Source organism: Podarcis liolepis, assembly GCF_965112155.1.
Source record: "Podarcis liolepis genome assembly, chromosome: 5".
NCBI lineage: Eukaryota > Metazoa > Chordata > Lepidosauria > Squamata > Lacertidae > Podarcis > Podarcis liolepis.
Window position 1 is genome coordinate 74,712,388 of NC_139556.1, and position 21,735 is coordinate 74,734,122.

The following is a 21,735-nucleotide window of genomic DNA, read 5'->3' on the forward strand; positions in this document are numbered from 1 at the left end:
GGCGGAGCCGGAGTAGCTGCGGGCGGCGGAGGAGAGGGGGCGGGGGTGGTCCCGGGCCGCGCGTGCGCGCTGCTGAGAGCGTCGGTTTGTCTGGTTCCTATGACAACGGCGCCGGCTTGGAGGCCTCGGCCGCCCGGGACAAGATGAAGCTGAAGCGGTTCTTGCTAAGATATTACCCGCCGGGTGCGGAATGGGGCAGGGAAGGGAAGGGCAGTGTGTGGGGTGAATGTTAAAGTTGGGGAACAGGGGAATGACGACGGGGAAGCCTTACGTGCGGCGGGCAAGCGTGGGCGATGGAAAGGAGACGATGGTGGAGTCGGGGAAGAAAGGGTTAACGGATATACATATATACAATGATTGACACACACACACACACACACACACACACACACACACACACACACGAGAAACACAAATGTGGAGGGGAAAGATTCGCAGAGTGGGGGGGGGGGAGGTTTAATTGAAAGGGTTGAGCCCCGGAACCTATTTGCTCAGCAGGTCTGTTGAATGGAAAAGAAGCTCCGTTGTGTTCTGTCTTCAGTGAGAGCTTGTTCCGTAGTAGGTTTAATACGTTGAACATATTGCATGGAAAGGCGGACTGGCAGTGCTTCTAAAGAAGCAAGCAAGCAAGCAAAATCAATAAGTGAGCACAGGATTGCAGCCTCGACCATGAAATGTGAAATAACAACAACAATGGAAACATAGTTTCTCTGAGGTTGTACAGAGTGTCTTTTTCTTAACTCTTAAGTAACCATGCCTACTCTTTTGGGGAAACTTGTTTCAAATATGTTCTTGTGCTTTTTAGAAATTAAATTAATAGTTAATGAGGAATCAAAGGCAAACGTAGGAAGGGTTTCAAAAAGAAAAGTCACTTGCAAGTGCTCAAAGATGGAATTTACCCCGTTGAAATGCACTTTTGTGTATGAGTCCCCCACACTGAAGCTGTACCGGAATAATGCACAATGAGGGCCAGAGTGGTGTCATGGTGAAGAGTGCTAGTTTATTATATCCAGGTGCAAATCCCAACTCAGCCATTAAGCTTTCCAAGTGACTAGCAGCCCAAACCTACCTTTTAGGGTTGTCGTGGGGATAAGATGGGTAAGAAAATCATGTTTGCTGCATTCAGTGTTGTGGAGAAATGCTGCAATTTAAATGTCATAAATAAAATAACCGGGCCCTATTTGTCTGACCCTTTCTATCTGTGACAGCTTTATCTTGTGGTTGCCTATGATGACATTTAGATGGTTCTGATAGACAGTTATATTGACCACTCTGCTGAAGTCAGTGCATAGGCTTTTGACATTTAATAGTTGTGGAGTTTTAACTAAAAGTACCTTATGGTAACCAAGATAACTTTAGCATATGACAGACAGTAGGAACACAAAGTACTCGGCTCATGGTTGTGCACCATGGGTAGATAAAAAGCCATAGCTGCTGTCAGCTGAAATGATTTATTACTTATGAATTGATGTCTGAAGTGACTTGAAGGAAAGCTGCATTCTACTAAATCCCTAGTGTTACAAACATTTGTGTAACGTTGACAATTCAGCTGTAAGCCAAATAATGGTATCTGTATATCATACTGTTTCCTATAGGGAACAACAGACTAATACCAAAGTATTAGCCTAATACAGAATCCACAAATTATTTGTAACTGGATTACACACAGAATGCAATAAAGGTAATATGGCAGTCAGTTTGCTTCTATGTATATCTCAGTTATATATATTAGACAGGGTGTCATATTTTGCAGGTTTACTTTTATATTTGGAAGATCTCAAACTGGTAAATTAAGTTGGTGAAGTAGCTTCTGCTTTTCTATGCTATCAGTTGTTTGGGCTATGATCCTACAATAACCTGAAGGTATCGGCCTTAGATGGCCATGACTATCTAAGGGTAAGCTTTGAATTCCCAGGTTAATTACTCAGACCAGCAAATAGCCATTTAAAGTGTTTGAGCCTTTGCCATGAACAAACACAAGTGGGCTTATGCAAGCTACTGTAACTCAACTGTAGCAGGAACCACACTGGTATTCCTAAAAGAAGCATTTCTGTTTCAGGGGCATCACATATTGCACCGCTCAGTTGGAAAACTGGATTCTTTTACTAACTAGAGTTTCTCCTGTGTTGTGTATAGTTACATGTACATGGATTGTATCTGTAACATCATTAGTGAGAGAGTTACCACTATTGCCCCCTATTTTACTAAGCCTTTAAATTTTTTATGTTTCATTCACCTTAGCAAGTTTGGTCTACCTTTTTCTTTAAAAACAAAAACAAAACACTAGCAAAGCTTCCTCTTCCATCTACAGCAGTACTTCTGCTGTTTCCCAGACCGTTTTCCTTTTCTCATTTTTTATCTTGTGCTAGAGAATTCCATAAGTTAATGATGTGGTGTTCTATCGGATGATCCAGAGTTCTCTGTGTATCATGAATAATTACATTGGTTATAAGAGTCAGTATTTTTTTTTTTATGTGAAGACTAGCTGAAGTTCAAAAGAGCTGCTTCAGTGATTGGGAATCCTTTGCACATAGAGGGACATCTGAGAAGATGTAGGATTGTGTGGGCTTGTACATGGACAGTGGAATTTTGGGCATTTCCCCTTTGAACAGGAAATCCTCAAGCCATATCACAACACCCTTCACATTTGAAAAGCAGCTTGTCATGTGGAATAGGGGTTGCCTTTGAAGACCATAAGTTCAAAGAGCCCTTAGCATATGCATCTGGTTTCACAGTTCTTTGGCTCCTGACCTGTGTCTTACCATGTGTCACTACAGAAAATGACAAGATGTCTGCCTGATTCTGCTCCCTTATATGGTTTAAATTAGATGTGTTGCTACTGAAATCAATAGGATTTTTTTTTATCAAAGGGAAGGTCAGTCTTTGTACTGTGTGCCATCAGAACCTAGCTTGATTCTCAATTAATAATTGTCTTGTTTTGCTTCTTCAAAGGCATTATTTTGGAATATGTTCAAGGTGGGGAAGTGAAAACGAAATCTATAGATTTACTGGATCTCAGTGCTGCGTGAGTATTATATTTTGCTGGATATTGACACAGAACAACTTTACTGATATATACAAATCTGCTAAACAGCTAAGAATGTATTGCAGTGTTTTTGATTGTCATATTGAACAAGACAATCATGCTGTCTAATCATCCTCTTCCAAGTACAGTCATTTAAGATTGAGGTGTTAGTGCTAGTGTGTTAGTGTTAGTGATCCTGTCTCCTGTGGTATATCTATCAATATGGCTGCTACTTTCAATGAAAACTTCATAGGATTGAAAAATCAAGGGTGTGTGGTTTCCATTTAACAACTGCTGAAATTACAGCATTTTTGGAAAGGGCTGAAGACTTTCATAGAGAAAGTCCCAGGTTTAATCCCTGGTACCTCCGTGTGAGGTTGGGAGGGACTCTGTCTGAAACTCTGAAAAACTGCTGCCAATCAGCATAGAAAATACTGAGCTAGATGGATGAATGGTCTTACTCAGTGTAAGGCAGCTTCCTATGTTCTAAAACTTAGTATTCCCACAATGGGATATATGTGAGTAACAAATATAAGATGCATTTCATGCCTTGTAAGAAGATCTCCAGCATTCATAAAGTGTATCTGAATTAGACATATAAATATATATATTGGCTTTGATGTTCATATTTGTTGTAAACCTCTCTTGCACACCTCTGCCTTGATTACTTGATGTGCACTGGCAGGAGCATGCAAAAGGCATCTTTCAAAGCCACAATTAAGACTTGATTCTGGGAGCTTTCCTGGGCTAAATTGAATATGTCAAAGAAATGTTTCAGAAAACATTGGGTTAGATTTAGATTAATTATGCTGAAGTCCCCTTGAAATAATTGGGATAAGGTTGTCATGATGGCTAGCTTTAAGTCCTATATTTATTTCAGCAGGACTAAAGCACTGAATAGAACTAAATTTTCCATCTAGATCCAACTCAGCATCTTATGTGTAATATACTTTTGCTAGCATACCTAACAAATGTAGTCCTTGAGCATGTCAGTGACCTGTATGGAAAACATACTGGACAAATTCCATTTGTTCAGTGGATGTTATTCCCTAGTGGAACATACATCCTTCACCATTGAGACTATCCATACGGAAATCCTTCACAAACAGGATCTAGTTTTGTAAATTGTTTATTTGTTCCCTGTGATGCTGCTGTGCTTTTAACATACCAAAACCTTTGAGATTATTTTTAGAATATTTGTTTTTTCAGCTTAAATTTTAACTCCTTACCTCCCATGACTAACCCTGAGAAACACAATGCCAATGTAAACTTTTTAAGACTATGTGATATTTTTTGACAAATTAGCATGTTGTTTGAAATTAAAACAAAAAACAGAAATGAGTGCTGTCACTGAGGTTATTCAAATCCAAGCAGCAGAGTAGAGCTGACCACTTGTTTTAAAACCCTGCATGAACAAGTAACTAGGAAAGACCTAAGCATACAGAATATTCAAAATTAATCACATTCAAGTAGAAAACATTAAAATTGTAAATAAAATGACTGAAAAATGGGAAACCTGTCTTATACTCAAAAGATGCAAGGCCTAACCTAGAAAAAAAAATGTTTTACAATTGGTGTGGATTATGTTAGTAGCTGACATTGGAGTTAGGTATTTCTAGGTGAACTTAGGAATTTCCAGTGGCTGTCTACTTCTTATGTGGGGGGCAAGAATTTTTGTATCTATCTTCCTGACTGATGTGTGCTCTGAGGCTTCTATGGCATAGTCCAATCCTCTCTGTGTTTATTCAGAAGTAAATCCCATAGAGTTCAATGTAAATAAATGTACATCTGTTTTTATGGAAAGATAAAAAAATACATCTGTGGAGACCCACAGGTACCCTGCCCCTATTCTGCAGTTGGCACATGGGAAAATATCAAAATGACTCCCCTTCCCCCTTTCTTCCTGGTTGATAAAAACAACAGAAGGATTTCTTTTTCTCTTAACTTCAGGAGATGATAATTGTGTTTTAATATCTTTAAACATTATTCTACTTTAGTACAGATGTAGAAGCCTTAGTAGCAGATATAAGAAAAGCAGAACCTCTCATCACAGCATCACGTAAAGACCAGGTTGTACATTTAATACTGCGACTACAAGAGAAGCTAGGACAACAGGTGGACCACAAATTCTATCTTTTTAAGGTAAGAGCCATGAGACAATTTCTGATACTTGCTTTCAGTTATGTAAATACACAGAAACTAGAGGTTTTAAATGGCTGTTGGTTAAACTGTCCTGCTCTCAGGTCATTGTGAGAGCTGGCAGAAATGGAGCCAAAGCAGGGTTGCTGAGAAAGGAGGAGATCTCAGCCTGCTTATGCTGCATAAACAGATGTTTGCAGTAGACCCTCACACAATCCAGTGAGCATGCTCAGTAGCCATGGGATGTTATGGGGGGATAATAGAAACTAGGTTGTAGGGATGGAATGGAGTATTCTGGAGAAGGGCAGGGCTGGCTGGCACCCTTTTAAGGATACACAGCAACATTTCATTGCAGGTTTTAGTTGTTTATTTGAATATGGACTCTAAGGATCATGTTTGAGTATACTGAAGCAGCTTATGAGTGAGCAACGTGGTTATTTACATGTTGGTGTTTCCTGTGTTTGGATAAGCAGCCCTGAGCTGGTTGTGTCCCACTTCCCCAGAGAATGCCAATTAGCAATGTATTGTGGCTTGCCTCGAGTTCAATTTCTGCTGCTCCTGGCTGGCAGAAGAAGCAGGTTTATCAAGCTCCTAGTGGAACACCATGCATGACTATGGGCTGCATTCAGGTTGGTGCCTCTCAGGTTGTGCAGCCGTAGTCCACAGACTCTGTAAAGGCACAAGTAGAAGCAAGTGGTAACTTGTGAGTGGGGTGAAGGCAGTGATGTCCTCCCAGTAGTGACAATAAACTTATTGGGCCATTTTGGCTAGTTTGGAGCTCTCTCAGCCTCACTGCCATTGCCTGATGACTACAGCACTGCCACTGCCTCTGCACCCCATGAGCCACTGCTCAGGGGAAGATGTCACATGGAAGGCCAAGCCTGAGTGCAGTGGTTTTGGGCTTTTTAACTAATATTCTGTTCTGACAACAGATCACATGAATATATTAATTCTCACACAGTTCCAATTCTGTGACTGCAAGTTGTTTTTAACTGTTTTTATTCTTGGATTTTAAATTGTTGCAACCCACCCTGAGACCTGCTGATGAAGGGCAGGTAATACATTTAATAACAACCACAACTCCTGTGGGTGGTGGAATTGGGGGTGTTTTGTCTGTTGTCAGTTTCTGTAGCTTTTCCACAATCTGCAGTACCTTTTTCACAGTGCCAGATGGCAGTGTTGAGTTACCCAACCAGCAAGTTAATTGCTGCTGATTTTCAGAAAGAGGATTTCAGCCAGAGCCTAGCCTCTCCAGGGAGCTCACTCATCACTCCCTTGGTTATCTCTACTGAAAGAGACTGGCACTGGGAGCTGACCAATACATACAAGTAGTTGAGCATGTTGGAAAATAAGTTACAGTGCTTGATGCACATATCCTTGCTGCGTTATGTGATTAAGTGGTAGATTTACAATCAGCACAGACTCTCAGAAAGCCTATATTTGTATGGTGGGGTGGGAGGGAAATCATAGGAAGACTATATGAAGGGATGGTCTCTATGTAAAATAGCTGTGTGGAAAAAATTGATTTAAATATGAACCAGAGCTACTACTGATGTCCCTTCCTCATCTGCATTTGATGTCAAAGAGTGTGGATAGATCTCTTAAGAACAGCACACTACCTTCCATCTAGCAGCATGAGGTTTATCTACACATGAGGATCATTGTCTCTTCTAGAGCGCCAGCTGACAGACAGTCTGTTGCTGAAATTTGGGGATCTGATAAAGAACAGCACAACACTGAACTCAAGCTGTTAGTCAATGTTTGGGAGAGGCTTTCTTTTTTGCTGATTCTTTCATGCCCCCCCCCCTTTTCCCCAAGCATTGAAAAGTGATCTGTATCCTTTGGCTAGCAATATAAGGATGTTTTCTGCTTCTGAACAGGGTGCAGAGTGCAGGGTTGGGTGGGGAATCTGTTGCGAAGGTTGAGCTGCTCCATGTTGCAGACCAGTAAAAAGCTGTTTGTGGAAAGACAGCAGTGAGTTTGACTGTTGATGAAAATATGTCAAATTAGGTACACTCACAAAACATCTCATGCATGCTTGAGAATGTCTTGGTACCCAGATCAACAGAGCCAATGTTGGTGAAATCTGCTCTTGATAATATGTATAAGGAAGCGGTGTCTCTCACATTCTCTCACTATTTGTACTCGACTTTAAGAGTTTTTAAGTGCTTTCACACAGTTGGCCTAGGAATAGTTTATCTTTCTAGTCATTGTCTTAAGACCAGCTTCTTGAATACTGGCTTATTTTTATTTTTGGAAAGGTGATTACACTGATGTAATGTCATTGCAGTGCTCCACACTTTCACATTGTTAAATTGACTGCTATTTTGTTATTTAAAAAAAAAAGTTGAACTTGGCTGGTTCATGACCCCACAGACAGGCTACTTCATAATTCCAAATCTATGTCCCCTTCTTTTGTTTTGTCAGGATGGTTCAAAGTCAGGCGTTGTAGATAAATCTTTTAAGAGTTATACAGTACCTTCCACTAATTCACCTAGAGGCATGGATCCAGTTCTGACAGTTGAGCTTTGAATATCTGAGATTGTAATAGTATTGGGAGAAGGAATAATGGATATGTACCTGTATAGTTAGGGACGCGGGTGGCGCTGTGGGTAAAAGCCTCAGCGCCTAGGACTTGCCGATCACATGGTCGGCGGTTCGAATCCCCACGCCGGGGTGTGCTCCCGTTGCTCGGTCCCAGCGCCTGCCAACCTAGCAGTTCAAAAGCACCCTCGGGTGCAAGTAGATAAATAGGGACTGCTTACTAGCGGGAAGGTAAACGGCGTTTCTGTGTGCGGCTCTGGCTCGCCAGAGCAGCTTCGTCTCGCTGGCCACGTGACCCGGAAGTGTCTGCGGACAGCGCTGGCTCCCGGCCTCTAGAGTGAGATGAGCGCACAACCCTAGAGTCTGTCAAGAGTGGCCCGTATGGGCAGGGGTACCTTTACCTTTACCTTTACCTTTACCTGTATAGTTAATTACTCAAAGATTTGTTACAAGAAAGTTACAGACAAAACTGACTTTACCTGAATTGTGACAAAGCAGGGATGAGGAATCCAGAGCCATCAGTGCGCTTCTTTCCATGCTACATTCTAGCCATGCAGTAACAACAGGTTTCTGTATCCACACATACATCTGTTAATCCTTCACCCAGGCAGACAAGTAACATTATTTCAGCGAGGCAAAACACTCAAGGAGGCTACAGACGAGGGCTGTTGATCAGGGGAAGGGGTGAGTCCTGAGGGTGAGATAGAAAGGTCTGGAGGGCTGCATTTGGCCCCCCAGGTCTGAGCGTTCCCATCCTTGTAATAAAGAGTGCTGCTGGTAGTGATTTTCTTGTGCAGTAATAAGAACTGCACAAATCTATTGAGCGTGAGGAATAATTAGGGGTATGCAGAGTATAATTGGAAAGAGGACTAGTGTTGCATTTCCACTTCATAGCAGATTGCAGTTGCCAGCAACACCTTCTGAATGAAGACACAGAGTTGGTGTAAACCTATACCTTTCTTTGCAGTTTCCTGGGTGATAAAGGTTTTTTGTTGGTGGTGGTGTTCCCAGCATAGTAGCAAGCTGTCGTAACATAACTTAATAGGGGTTTCAATGTGTCATGGATACAACATGCTGCTATTGCATAAGGTTTTAATCCAAATGGGCCCAGTCTTTCCAAAGCCCCGCTGAGTTCAATAGGAAAAGTAAATGTATCCTTAAAACAACACTACTTAGATTAATGTGACTTAAAAGTGCTTAACTTTAGTTTAGCCATTCCCATTGATTAAAATAATATTTAATATTTAGATTTGTGAAGGCAAATACCTAGGAATGTAAAGAAAATTATATTACCTTTATTTTCTAATTTCAGGTCCTCCGGGCTCATATATTGCCACTGACTAATGTTGCCTTTAACAAATCAGGTTCTTGGTAAGTTTGGGTGTTTAAATTCAAACTATGCATGATCTACAAAGGCTTATCTAAATATAAACTGAATACTGTATAGTATTTTACGGTCTATAATTTCCTCTGCTGAGATTCTGGTTCAAAAAAGGGTTATTAAGATAATTAGTAGGATTGGAAATGCCAAAATCCAACATATTTAGTTAACAATTCTTATTTTGTAAAATAAAATACAGCAAAATGACAGTGGAAAATGTAAGATATCTCTTGTTTTGCCTCCCTCTCCTTTTATTAAATCCCCAGTTGTTCTCCTTATACTCTTCTTGCCTGGTCTTTGATCCTTCATCAAATCAACTGAGAAAAGTAAAAGGGGATGAGGAGCAGGGGAAATACATAAATTACAACAAAAACCCAACATGTTTTTAAAAATACCATTAATTGAGAGGAACTTAGAAGCAGTAGAGTCAATTCACAAGAAGTTGTATTTTTTCTGATCCCTCTGACATGTTTTAGCAATGTAGTCAGCAGTGGCTTAAATTGTGGGGTGAGGAATAGGGAAGAAATGCTTCTTAAACCTTCCATTCTTCTTGTCTGCTCTAGTTTTATCACTGGAAGCTATGACAGAACATGCAAACTTTGGGACACTGCTTCAGGAGAAGAGTTACGTTCTCTGGAAGGACATAGGAATGTGGTCTATGCAATTGCTTTCAATAATCCGTATGGGTATGCAACTTTTCAGAATCTTTGATCTTTAAAGCCCTAGATGGCCTCAGCACATTATTTCTTTTGTACTCTACATCCAAATCATTTTAATTTTTCTCTTTAAATCGTTTTTTACTTTCCCCTTGTACTCTGTTTCATTCTTTAAAATTTAGTGACAAGATTGCGACTGGATCATTTGACAAGACCTGCAAATTATGGAGTGTAGACACAGGAAAGTGCTATTACACCTTTAGGGGACACACAGCAGAAATAGTGAGTACAGGAGCTTTGGAATTATCATCACTATATATGGAATAATCTAATTCTTAAAAAGTTAAGTGTTGTTTTCTCTGTTATTCTCAGTGAAACTATGCTAACAAGTACCACAATACATGCTACTATTCTTTAAAAAATCTGGCATGATAATTTGTACTTACTTAAGTGAAGATATGATTTGGGACGCGGGTGGCACTGTGGGTTAAACCACAGCGCCTAGGACTTGCCGATCAGAAGGTTGGCAGTTCGAATCCCTGCGACGGGGTGAGCTCCTGTTGCTCGGTCCCAGCTCCTAGCAGTTTGAAAGCATGTTAAAGTCAAGTAAATAAATAGGTAAGGTAAACGGCGTTTCCGTGTGCTGCTCTGCATGCTGGCCACATGACCCAGAAGCTGTACGCTGGCTCCCTCGGCCAATAAAGCGAGATGAGTTCCGCAACCCCAGAGTCGGTCACGACTGGACCTAATGGTTAGGGGTCCCTTTACCTTTTAAGTGAAGATATGGAGCAGTGGTAGCTCCATGTTTGCTGTAACATATTTTTCCTGATTCTGTGGAATTATCATTACAAGGTAGAATGGGCTGCTTTATTACCGTAATTAAAATGGACATTCTCCCTCCACATGGTCTAATTGTGAGAGTAAAATTCCTTCCTGTACCCCAAGGAAAATATTCCAAGCAATCAAATGAGTGAATCTTTATTACCAGCTATGATCCTATGGCTATCATGTTTTATTTTACAGGCCTATAAACAGTCAGTGGGGCAAGGACTAGAAACAGTTACTGTCACGCTCTAACATATTGTGACTGACCAGTACCTAGGAGAACAGAAAATCCAAGAATTTCTTATAAAGGTTTTCCTTCTCTCTCTTTTTCTAACAGGTTTGCTTGTCATTTAATCTTCAAAGTACATTGGTTGCTACTGGAAGTATGGATACCACAGCTAAATTATGGGACATACAGACTGGAGAAGAAGTAGTCAGATTAACAGTGGGTTGCAGCTCTTATTAGTGATGACTTGGTGTTTTTTTTGAAAGTGCTATTAAAAGAACAGTTCTTAATTAAAAGAGCAGTTCTTAATTATCATTTGCAAAAGTCAGAGACGAGAATTTATTCAGAACTCTTAGCATATGTAGCTAAATAATGCATTAAGCAAACATAAAGGAAGACTGAAAGCTGTGATACTAATTAAAAACCATTAAATCTTAAGTGCAGAGCAATCCTATGCATATTTATTTGGAAAACCTACTGTGTTCCGTGGGGCTCCCTCCCAGCTAAGTGTAAATAGGATTGTAGCCTAAATAACATACTTTTTCCAAATTCTGTGGCTTTACTACTACAAGGTAGAATGACCTGCTTTATTAATTAAAATGGACTGGTAATATTCTTTGAAACCTCTCCTGCAGTCAAAAGCACTGTATAATTGCTTTCAGATCTATTACCTGGGATTACAAATAAAGGGGTTATAATATACCCTGTAAGATTGAAGAGAGCTCTCTTAATAATATCACAAATACATGTAGACAGGTATTGCTATTGGCTTCACACTTTTTAAAAATCTGCAAAAACTTTGGATGATGGTATAATTCTATCCCTGCAAGATGCTCAATTTTTAAAATTTCATTTTTCTTCTGCCTTTCCTCCAAGGAGATCAGGGAAATATTTAAAAATATATAACAACTTTGTAAGGTAGGCTAGTGTTGAGAGACAGTAACTGACCCAGGGTCACTGAGTGAGATTCATGATTTGAATGTGATGATTTGAACCCAGATATCAGTGTTATTTAATTAACCTTCCCACAAAGAAATCAGAATGAATGCTCAGTATAATAGCTGACTGTCTAACCTCCATGAAAGCAACTGAGACTGAATGCTCAATAAGCAGGTTGTCTAGAAGTGACCCAGGACCTTACATTACATGATACTTTGCCCATCCAGACTGGGATTTTCTATGTTCTTTTTTGAATCTTTGGGGGGAAAAGTTTTTTTGAATAAAACAAAATTTGTATGTTTACAGACAACTGGAAGGATTTTTTTCAGGATTGCGTTCCACAAAATAATAGTAACAAAGAAAACAAAACACAGAATCAATAAAGTTTGTACATCTTTATAAATCCTAGATCAGGCATAGGCAAACTCAGCCCTCCAGAAGTTTTGGGACTACAACTCCTATCATCCCTAGCTAACAGGACCAGTGGTCAGGGATGATGGGAGTTGTAGTCCCAAAACATCTGGAGGGCCGAGTTTGTCTATGCCTGTCCTAGATTATTTCTACATAAAAATCTTTGTTTAAACTTTAAACCTTCTTTTTATAACTTTAGGGGCACTCTGCAGAGATTATTGCATTATCATTTAATACTACCGGAGACAGAATCATCACTGGTTCCTTTGACCATACAGTTGCAGTGTGGGATGTTGGCACGGGCAGGTACTATTTTAAATCTTGTTTTATTTCATGCTTTGCAGAACTCTTAAAATAATTCTATACAGGCTCTAGAGTTGTTCAAATTATAAATCTGCCTTTATTTGTTCGTATTTAATACATTTTGAGCAACAATAAGCTTCTAGAAACCAGGAGGGTAAAAATTAGGCATATTGCTTCTCTGCGATTCTCCCTAGCAACAGTTCAAAGTTCCATCTGCCAGAAAGCTAAGATAATAGTTCTCTGTGTTGGCAAGTTATGTAGGATATAGCAGAGCAGTGGAGGATATATATTGTGCTATTAATCTTAGACCTTTGTTTCATCACCTGGGAGGCTTGCATTGAATAATCATGGCACAAGCTTTCTTATATTGAATTAGACCAATGGTGCAGCAAACCCAAATATGACTAGCAGGTGCTATTCAAGGTCTGCAAAGAGACCACCCCTAGCCTTCATGGGAAACTATGGGCCTTTTCGGTATCATGAAACTAATGCATCTGAATAACATTTTGTCAAATTGATACAGTGGAAACATTAAAAGCCTTATGATGATCAGCAATAACTTATATGAGCCCGGAATACATTCATTTCCCATCTTAAGTTATCGCTGAAGGGTCAATATAATTATAAATACATGATATGAATTAAATAGTGTAATTGGTTTGTGAACATTAATATAATTTTTTTTTAATTATCACAAGCAAATAGGAATTTCCCCCCTTCAGAATATTTGCTTTTGTGATGTTTTCATTTGGTGCAACCATTAATTAAGGTGTTTCTACATTGCTCGGTCCCAACTCCTGCCAACCTAGCAATTTGAAAGCACGTCAAAGTGCAAGTAGATAAATAGGTACCACTCCGGCTGAAAGGTAAACGGCATTTCCGTGTGCTGCTCTGGTTCACCAGAAGAGGCTTAGTCATGCTGGCCACATGACCCGGAAGCTGTACGCCGGCTCCCTCGGCCATTAAAGCGAGATGAGCTCTGCAACCCCAGAGTCAGTCACAACTGGACCTAATGGTCAGGGGTCCCTTTACCTTTAAGCATACATAGGATTGCACTGCAAATGATTGGAGAAACATTAAAGATTTAACCTGTAGTATTTTGTCTATTTCTTTTTATAGATGCCCCTTTGCATAATATATTTATATTTGAATCAACCACATAACATGTTTTTTATTCTTTCCTGGCAGGAGGATGCATACTTTAATAGGGCATCGTGCAGAAATAAGTAGTGCACAGTTCAACTGGGACTGCACTCTTATAATCACTGGATCAATGGACAAAACATGCATGGTAAGATAGTTGGATCCCTATTAACCTGGTTTATTGCTCTCAGTAGTATACGAAAAATAATCATAGTATTGACTAAACCATACATTTGTAGGTCTGAATCCAGGAATACATTCTTCTTGGCCTGCATGAAGGAGTGTGGGAAAAAATAGCTTTTCTCCCAGAGCAGGTACAGAATAAAGGTGTAGGTTTACTCTTACTTCTCTTTAAAATAATAGACAAAGGGCATGTACACACTGCCTGATAATATGCATTCAGTGCTGGAGGCAGAAAACCAGAATATTTCATTTGGAGCAAAAACAAAATTAGTTAAATGTGATCCACTTTGCCTAAGAAATCTCAACCCACCAGGCTCTTAGTAGGATTCCTTGTTCACAAGGAGGCCTTTCTTCCTTGAAGCCTTCCTCTCAAACTCTCCAGAATCTCTGTGTATCACCTGAGATCTGCTTGGTGAACCCACCTCTTGGCTATCCACCTGCTTATATAGCTTCTCCCTGTCTGTTATTTGATCCGTCCAGAGGCTGCAGGAACAAGGAAGCTGGGAGCTTTTAATTTTCCTATCCCTAGAGACAGGTGTGCAGTTAATCACATCAGCAATGGTGGACCCTATGCCTTGATAGTTTATTGGTTTTGGGGCACCAGCTAAGACTCCACATTAACCCTATACTTCCCAAATTAGCAGACAGGTAAAAATATGAATTCCCATTTTATAGACAAACAGTCCAGGACAGTAAAGGCCAATTCCTTTACACTCCATCTTTCTAAAAAAAGGCCCAAAGCTTATTCCTAGAAATGCCCCGCCATTTCATTTGCAATATCACACTTCAAAAGAAAGAAATACAGAAAATAAGAGGGACACTATAGGATAGCCTGGTTTAGGGAAGAAACACCAACATTTATTGACTTCTGGGGAGTTCTTTTCTTTTTTATTTTATTTTCTAGCCTTTATTAGCATAAGAGTTGAATCTGTGAATAAGCTGCTAGCATGGAATTCAATTCCAGGAGATATCTGGCTTGTGCTGGTAACACATCAAGCAAAATATTTGTTAACCTTGCTTTCTGCCAAATCTGTGTGCTCATACGAAAGAACAAATAGTGATTGACTAGCTACACAGGCCGCAAGCAGTTCAGTCAAATAAATAAAGAAGCTGATTTGGGTTCCCTGTCATTATTTGCCTGCAATTTTGCTTTCTGTCCACATTGCAGTTGTGGAACGCACTGACTGGCAAGCGAGTGGCAACATTAACAGGCCACGATGATGAAGTATTAGACGTTTGCTTTGATTACACTGGCCAGCGTATTGCAACTGCCTCAGCTGATGGTAGGTGAAATTGATTTTTTTAATTAAAATGTCTTCACCCCGTGTCAGCTGATTTGAAGAGCATTTCTTGAGGGGTAACATGGCGACTCCCAGTAGCTCCTTCTGTGCATAATGGATGACTCCACATGAGGGCAAAGAAAGAATCCTCTAAGAGAGGAACTCTGGTGAGGTGAATGCATGTTCTGGAAACTGACTAAGTTTTCTAATACAGCCAATCTTGTGGAAAACCTCCATAATAGCACCAAGGAACGATTATATCCATATAATGAGCCATTTTTTATGTGTTATGTGATGTGCTCTTTGGCAGCTTTCTCACGGGGCTGTGATATTTAACTCAGTCTTCTGCCCCAAGCTATCTCATATATTGGATCAGTCTAACGAGTCTAGAAGCTTCCAAACCATTTTCGTATGAGTGCCGCCTTCTCATAAGGCCATGCAATTTTAACCTGCTTTCAGTGGCCACCACAAAACATCAAAAGTTTATGGTGAAAGAGTATGCATGGCAACTGTAAGTACTCCCATATAGGGATTGGGACAAATTCAATTCAGTTTACATTTCAAGGCAAACCCACCAAATTTGTACTTTCCCAAACAATACAAGAATGTAAACGCAACCACAAAATTTGAACTCTGAATTTTGCAGTGCAGCTGTCCAACCAAAAATGCATATACTAAAGTGTACATATAAAAACATATTTTGTTGAAAATAATATTACATTATATTAGTGATTTTTTGGGGGGCAAAAATGCATTATATTACGGAAATCGTATACAAAAATGTGTATATTAGGATGAAAAGGCTGATGAATTTTCATGAGAACTTTAAAAAAATCTGCCAACTGATACTGAAACATTGAGAACTGGACTTAAGATTTGAAAAATGAGAAACTTAAGGGAAACCAAAATTGACAGATTCACCCATCCCTTCTCTAAATCAGTGGGCTTTGAGTTGCAGCCAGTCATTTCTAACATTTGCCTTCTCTGGTTCCTGACAAAATTGCAGATGTATTTAAGCACAACAGGTAAATGCCTATAATAAACGCATGATTGTTTGTTTGTTTTCTACTTAAGGATCAGCAAGAGTTTATGATGCAGAAACAAAAAAATGTATATCAAAACTTGAAGGCCATGGAGGAGAAATTTCAAAGGTGACTGTTGTTTTATTTCTCTGTACTGCTGCCCTGAGTAGAATGTTGTTCTAAATTACAGTTAGCTTTGGCCATTTTGCTTGTTCGTATGATCTCTCGCTTCTTGAGTATGGACCAGGAAAGCAACTTCTCTCCCTTGCTGTTTTTTTATAGTGCTTTATCACTTTATGTCTCCAGTGTGTTAGGAAAGTACAGAGGTTAGTATTCTGTTATAAAAGCTGCTTATTGAAAAACATTCTTCTTGCAGTTTGAGTGAACAATCCTGCAAGTACATACCACTGACCAGTGGGACTTACTCCTGAATAACTGGAGGTGGGATGTCAGCCTTTGAGATTTATGTGAGATTTTTGAGGGCATTCAGGTTATCTATTAACTTGAATAGAAAGATTTTTTGGTGAAAATGGGCGATACTCTACTGCTACCCTCCTATCCTATAATTTTAAGTACAGTAACATTAAATAAGATTCTGTAGCTCTGTGTTGGGCTTTTCCAGCTGCAATATTTAGTGTGGTTTTTCATGCATGTTTCATATGGTAATGTGTGCATGATAAGAAAGCTACAGTCTAAACTACACCTCTCTTACATCCTTGGATGATGCACCTTTATAGTAACCAGAAGCAACAGAATGTAGGCCTACTTTTAATAGTGCTTTAAAAAGGGAATTTGGGCAGCATAGGAAGGTCAGCTTTTAAATTATCTATATCATATATGGTGAACAGAATCTTTCCTCAGGCCAGTTTAACATTGAAGGTAAAAAAAATTGAGAATATTTGCATAAATGTATATATATGTTAGAGACAGATGCTTAGGTTGTTCTTAAATCCATACTGCATGAGCAAGACGAATACATATGTTTCCTGATTTATGGCAGTGTTGTTGGCTAGATACTCTGTTTTGTCATTTAATTTTTGGAGAGCAGTGACTGGTTCAGTATCTGTTTGGATGATTAAAGGAAATATTAGTGTCTGTGTGATGAAATTTGGCAGCACTGTGATATGATGAATCTAATATAGCAAGGATAAAATTATATTTGCAGATTAAAATTTCCAATTTCTTTTTTAGTTCCAAAAGCTTAAAGAGTAGTAGTAATTATAGTTATTTTACATAAAATAAATAAACATTGTAGACTCAATAAGAAAGGAAGAATTGCTACTGATTCTATAACTTTTTTAAAAAGCAGAAAGCTATTCAAACAGAATACAAAACGGTTTCCATGTAAGGTTTTGGAATGCCTGTCTTTGGATTTTGCTTCCTTCTTTTTAAAGTTATTTTTATGAGTTTCCTAAGGAAATAACAGTTCTACATCCCACAATTTTATATGTACTTCATTAATGTTTCCCATTTGCTGTGCACATATGAAATGACAAATGTCACGATTCAGCTATCAGATGTGCCCCTAAGTTGAGAGGCAGAAATAAAGGTTAAAGGACTGCTCTCAAGAATCGGTTTATGTGGCTCATGAATCTATGCACTAAAGAGATGCAGTAAGGCCTTTGGAGGCCTGCAAGGAACCTCCAGGGTAACATTTAGGTTTAAACTGACCTATTTGGTAAAGGAGAGAGAAGGGCAGAAATTATTGAATAAAGGTGCAGGCGGATGAGAAAGAATATAAAATTTTTGGAATGTTGATTTCAAACATGAGGCTAGTCGCTAATTGAATATTAACGTCACAATTATATTTGGCTACTGAACTCCTCATTGCATATGTGACTAGTTAACTGTAATTCATTATTCTCTCCATTGCTCACCTGGTGCCTTCACTGCATATCTTTAGGCTCCAAGCAAAATGTTTCTCTATAACCAGACCTTTGGCTGAATATTCTATGGCCTTTTAAATGTGTTTATGGGAGGGGGGCTATTGGTTTGTTTTTGTTTCTGTTTTTATCATGTATTTTGTGTTTTCATCTAGTATTTTTGTGTTGTGAACTGTCCTGTGATTTTCAGATGAAGGGCGGAATACAAATTTGATAAAGTTACAGATAGGTAGCCGTGTTGGTCTGCCATAGTCAAAATAAAAAAATTCCTTCTAGTAGCACCTTAAAGACCAACCAAGTTAGTTCTTGGTATGAGCTTTCGTGTGCATGCACACTTCTTCAGATACACTGAAACAGAAGTTGCCAGATCCTTCTATATAGTGAGAAGGTGGGGAGGGGTATTACTCAGAAGGGTGGTGGGAATGGGAATTCCTTGGGAATGTTTCATAAGTTATTATTTAGTTCTCAGAAATGGAATCCCAAATATAAAATACGGTACAGCAAGTGTTGTAATTTTTGAAAGGCTCGTGTTTAGCATTAAAATCAAAATTTATTCACAGAAGCCACCCATGATTGAGCCACATTGTGAATATTTGTCTACTTGGAATCAAGTACTTCACAGTATTTCACAGGATAAAGTATTTCACAGGATAATGTGTGACATGACCCTTGTTTTAAGATGAAAGACAGAAAAGCTCCTTGCTTTGGAGGGTTTATTATTGATCAGCCCACTCCAGCCTCTGAATCTACCCGTGTAGATAGAAACTGGAAGACAAAATATATTTAGGGGCTGTTGTCCCAGACTTCAAACCTGCGTGAACCATGGTGGACAAGCTTTAAGATAAGTATTGCCACTTCCTTGCCTCTTTAAAAAATAATTCTCATTTCTTTGTTTTTAAAAGATCTGTTTCAATCCTCAAGGCAGTCGCATTCTTACAGCCAGCTCAGATAAGACAGCTCGACTTTGGGAGCCTCAGACAGGACAATGCATTCAAATACTAGAAGGCCACACTGATGAAATATTTTCATGTGCTTTCAATTACAAGGGCAATATAATCATTACAGGTAACTAACAGCTATATTGAAAATTGTCCTTCTACTTGTTTACGCTAAAGTGATGTCAAATAAGGACAGTTTCCTGGTTTCTGTTGTCATGCCTCATTCAGTCCAATTCCGTTGAAAACTTGGATCAAACAGTTATTTCTGTGGCATATTGCTTTTTCACACTAGTTGAATTGTTTCAAAACGGGGTGCTGGCCTAGAGAAGTTGGGTTAAGTAAGTAGGGTGGGGTGGGGGAACAGGGCAGCCATTGAACAAGAAGTTTCAACAAATAGATATGGCTCCACTTTTTAAACTTTTCACTGGGTGGATGCATTAAGGCAACCTGCAAATTTGAACAGCTAAATACATTTTCCTGTGCTGTATACATTTTATTTGCTAGCATCTCATTGATTCTGATGGTGCTTTCCTCTTTCATCAGCAGAGGTGTTTTTCCAACATTGCAATAAGAGGGAAATGGGGGCATAGCAGCATTACTAAGGCAATTGTAATCCTAGAGCCAAATTTAAGACGCCTTTTCTACAGCATTTCAACACAACTAGTTTAGAATATGTACAAAAGTTAGGTTGGCAATTCTTAGATGGTGGCCTCGCATTCACTGGAAGATACTGATATCTGTAGTTTGCAATCTGTGTTGGCACCTTTTTCCTGATAGAAGCTCTATGCCTTTAACAACAACATTGCAGACAAATATTCATGGGATGCACAGAGATTTAGTGATGAGAAAAGGTGCACCTTTTGAATGTATGCCTGTTGGGTTCCTGTTAAAAGCCCAGAACACATGAAACTGCCTTATGCTCAGTAGTTCTGTCTTTTCTAAAACTAAGTGCCTCTCCAAGATCTCAAGCATGGAAATTTCTCAGCCTTCCTACCTGAGAATTTTTTTGATATAGAGATATTTGGGCTTCAACTTGGGACATTCTATATACAAAGCATGTGTTCTTTGTATTCATTCAACTGAATCAGAGTTGGAAGACAAGATTGCCAATGAATTTGAGAGCGAGGGGTGTATTTGAAATATCTCCTGCCCCAAATAACAGGAAGCTGTAGTTTAATATAAAACTATAGATATTTTTAGATTATTATAGATCTATTATTATAGATATATGAATGACGTTTGAAATGTTAATCTATTACTTTTCTTTCTAGGTAGCAAGGATAATACATGTAGGATATGGCGCTAATTGAGGACAATCTCTGACCCGACTTCCCAGAGGCTTTTGTATGAGGAGCTTCTTATTATACAGGCAATAACTGCTAAGCCCTTCAAAAACCTGTTTTCTGTTTTTGCCTTTTTAAAAATGTTACTGAAGAAGACTTATTTCCTGGACTCATGAAATTAGCAATGTTAGCTAGTTATGTGATAGGTTCTACTCTAATAGCATTGATATAAGTGTTAGTGACTTAGTTGTGACAAGTGGCATTGTTTTCTTTGTAATGGTTTTTAGGCCAGTTGGGGGACGGGACGGGGGGGGGGGGGGAGCACCGTGATCTTATTAGCAATGCATTGCCTTACTTGAATGCCTCTCATATTTGGTTGGATAATTTTTACTATACTTAATTTTTATTTAATAAAAACATTTAAAACACTATAAAAGTCCAGCTTTTTATGTAGTATTAACAGGAGCATATATTAAAACTGTCTATTCAAGTATTGCCTGAAACCTCTGGATAAAGTGCTTATTAAAACTTTTTTTAAAAAATTAAAAATCTGCCATATAGCTCTATATTTACTCATCAAATAAAAAAAAAACTTATTACATATTGGATTTATAGTCTCTTCCATCTTGAAGCCTTAGAGTGACCAGCAAAATATATTAAAAACCCGTATCTGAAATGCAGTATTAAGCTTCAGCGTAAATCACTTAGTTCCTAAACTTCAGGCCACACACTACGAAGCAGCATAATGGATGGTAGTGGGTATGCACCAAACATTTGGTAAATGTTTTTCTCAACTGCTACAAAGGATGCTTCACTTTTTAACCTTTTCCTTTGTGCTATATGAATAAAAATATTATATATTATCTAGGTTCTGGAGTGTAAAACACTGCATGGGTTCATGCATTTAGCTTGGGAGTGGTACTACTGTGTCATGGTAGGGAAGTTGCAGAAATCCTACCCCTCCCTTGTGAACTGAGTGCCCAATCTCAAAGAAGCCTGGCTCTTGTGATCTGCCGCTTTGAGCAGGAATAATTACATGAAAATTAGGACTCAATAAAAGGTCTGTCTGGCCCACACTGGAGAAGTAGCTTGCACCATAGAGGAGAGGGGCTCACACCTTTTTAATCAAGCCTTTGCGAATGTATGAACCATGATTTGTTGATGTGTAGTTCACAGCTTTTCATCCTGTCGTTTCACATCCATTTTCTTTTTTCCTCCAATCCCGTTTGTCCTCTTAAATGCAGTAAGTGATTAAAGTGATTTGCCTCAGCATGTGTGTATACCTGAATATCCAGGTGCTACCTTGGTACTGGCATGCAATCTAGCTTCCAAGTGTTTTTGAATTCCTAGTGTCCTCACTATGAGAGCCTATTTGCTGTGCTGCCCTCAAAATGTCAACTGAACTGAAATATAATCTAGCCTGATTTCCCTGTTCAGCTTTATCCTAAGGAGTCTCTGATATTATGCATGGTTTACCTCCCATGAAGGCTGCGGAAGTGCTAGGTGTGATCTGCTATGAAGCAAAGCACTGGTATTTGCTACAGAGCAATGCAC

At 39.1% G+C, this 21,735-nt stretch overlaps 1 protein-coding gene across 1 annotated transcript; it reads left to right on the forward strand.

The window, feature by feature from the left end:
• The first annotated feature begins 50 nt into the window (after positions 1-50).
• Positions 51-20,617, forward strand: DAW1 (dynein assembly factor with WD repeats 1). The gene is made up of 13 exons (XM_083503714.1): positions 51-183; positions 2,953-3,025; positions 5,023-5,167; positions 9,021-9,079; positions 9,653-9,775; positions 9,928-10,027; positions 10,908-11,015; positions 12,346-12,452; positions 13,638-13,740; positions 14,944-15,058; positions 16,130-16,206; positions 18,863-19,025; positions 20,170-20,617. The coding sequence occupies exons 1-13, from the start codon at positions 144-146 to the stop codon at positions 20,202-20,204; spliced, it is 1,248 nt and encodes a 415-aa protein (XP_083359840.1). The 5' UTR covers positions 51-143; the 3' UTR covers positions 20,205-20,617.
• The last annotated feature ends 1,118 nt before the right edge of the window (positions 20,618-21,735 follow it).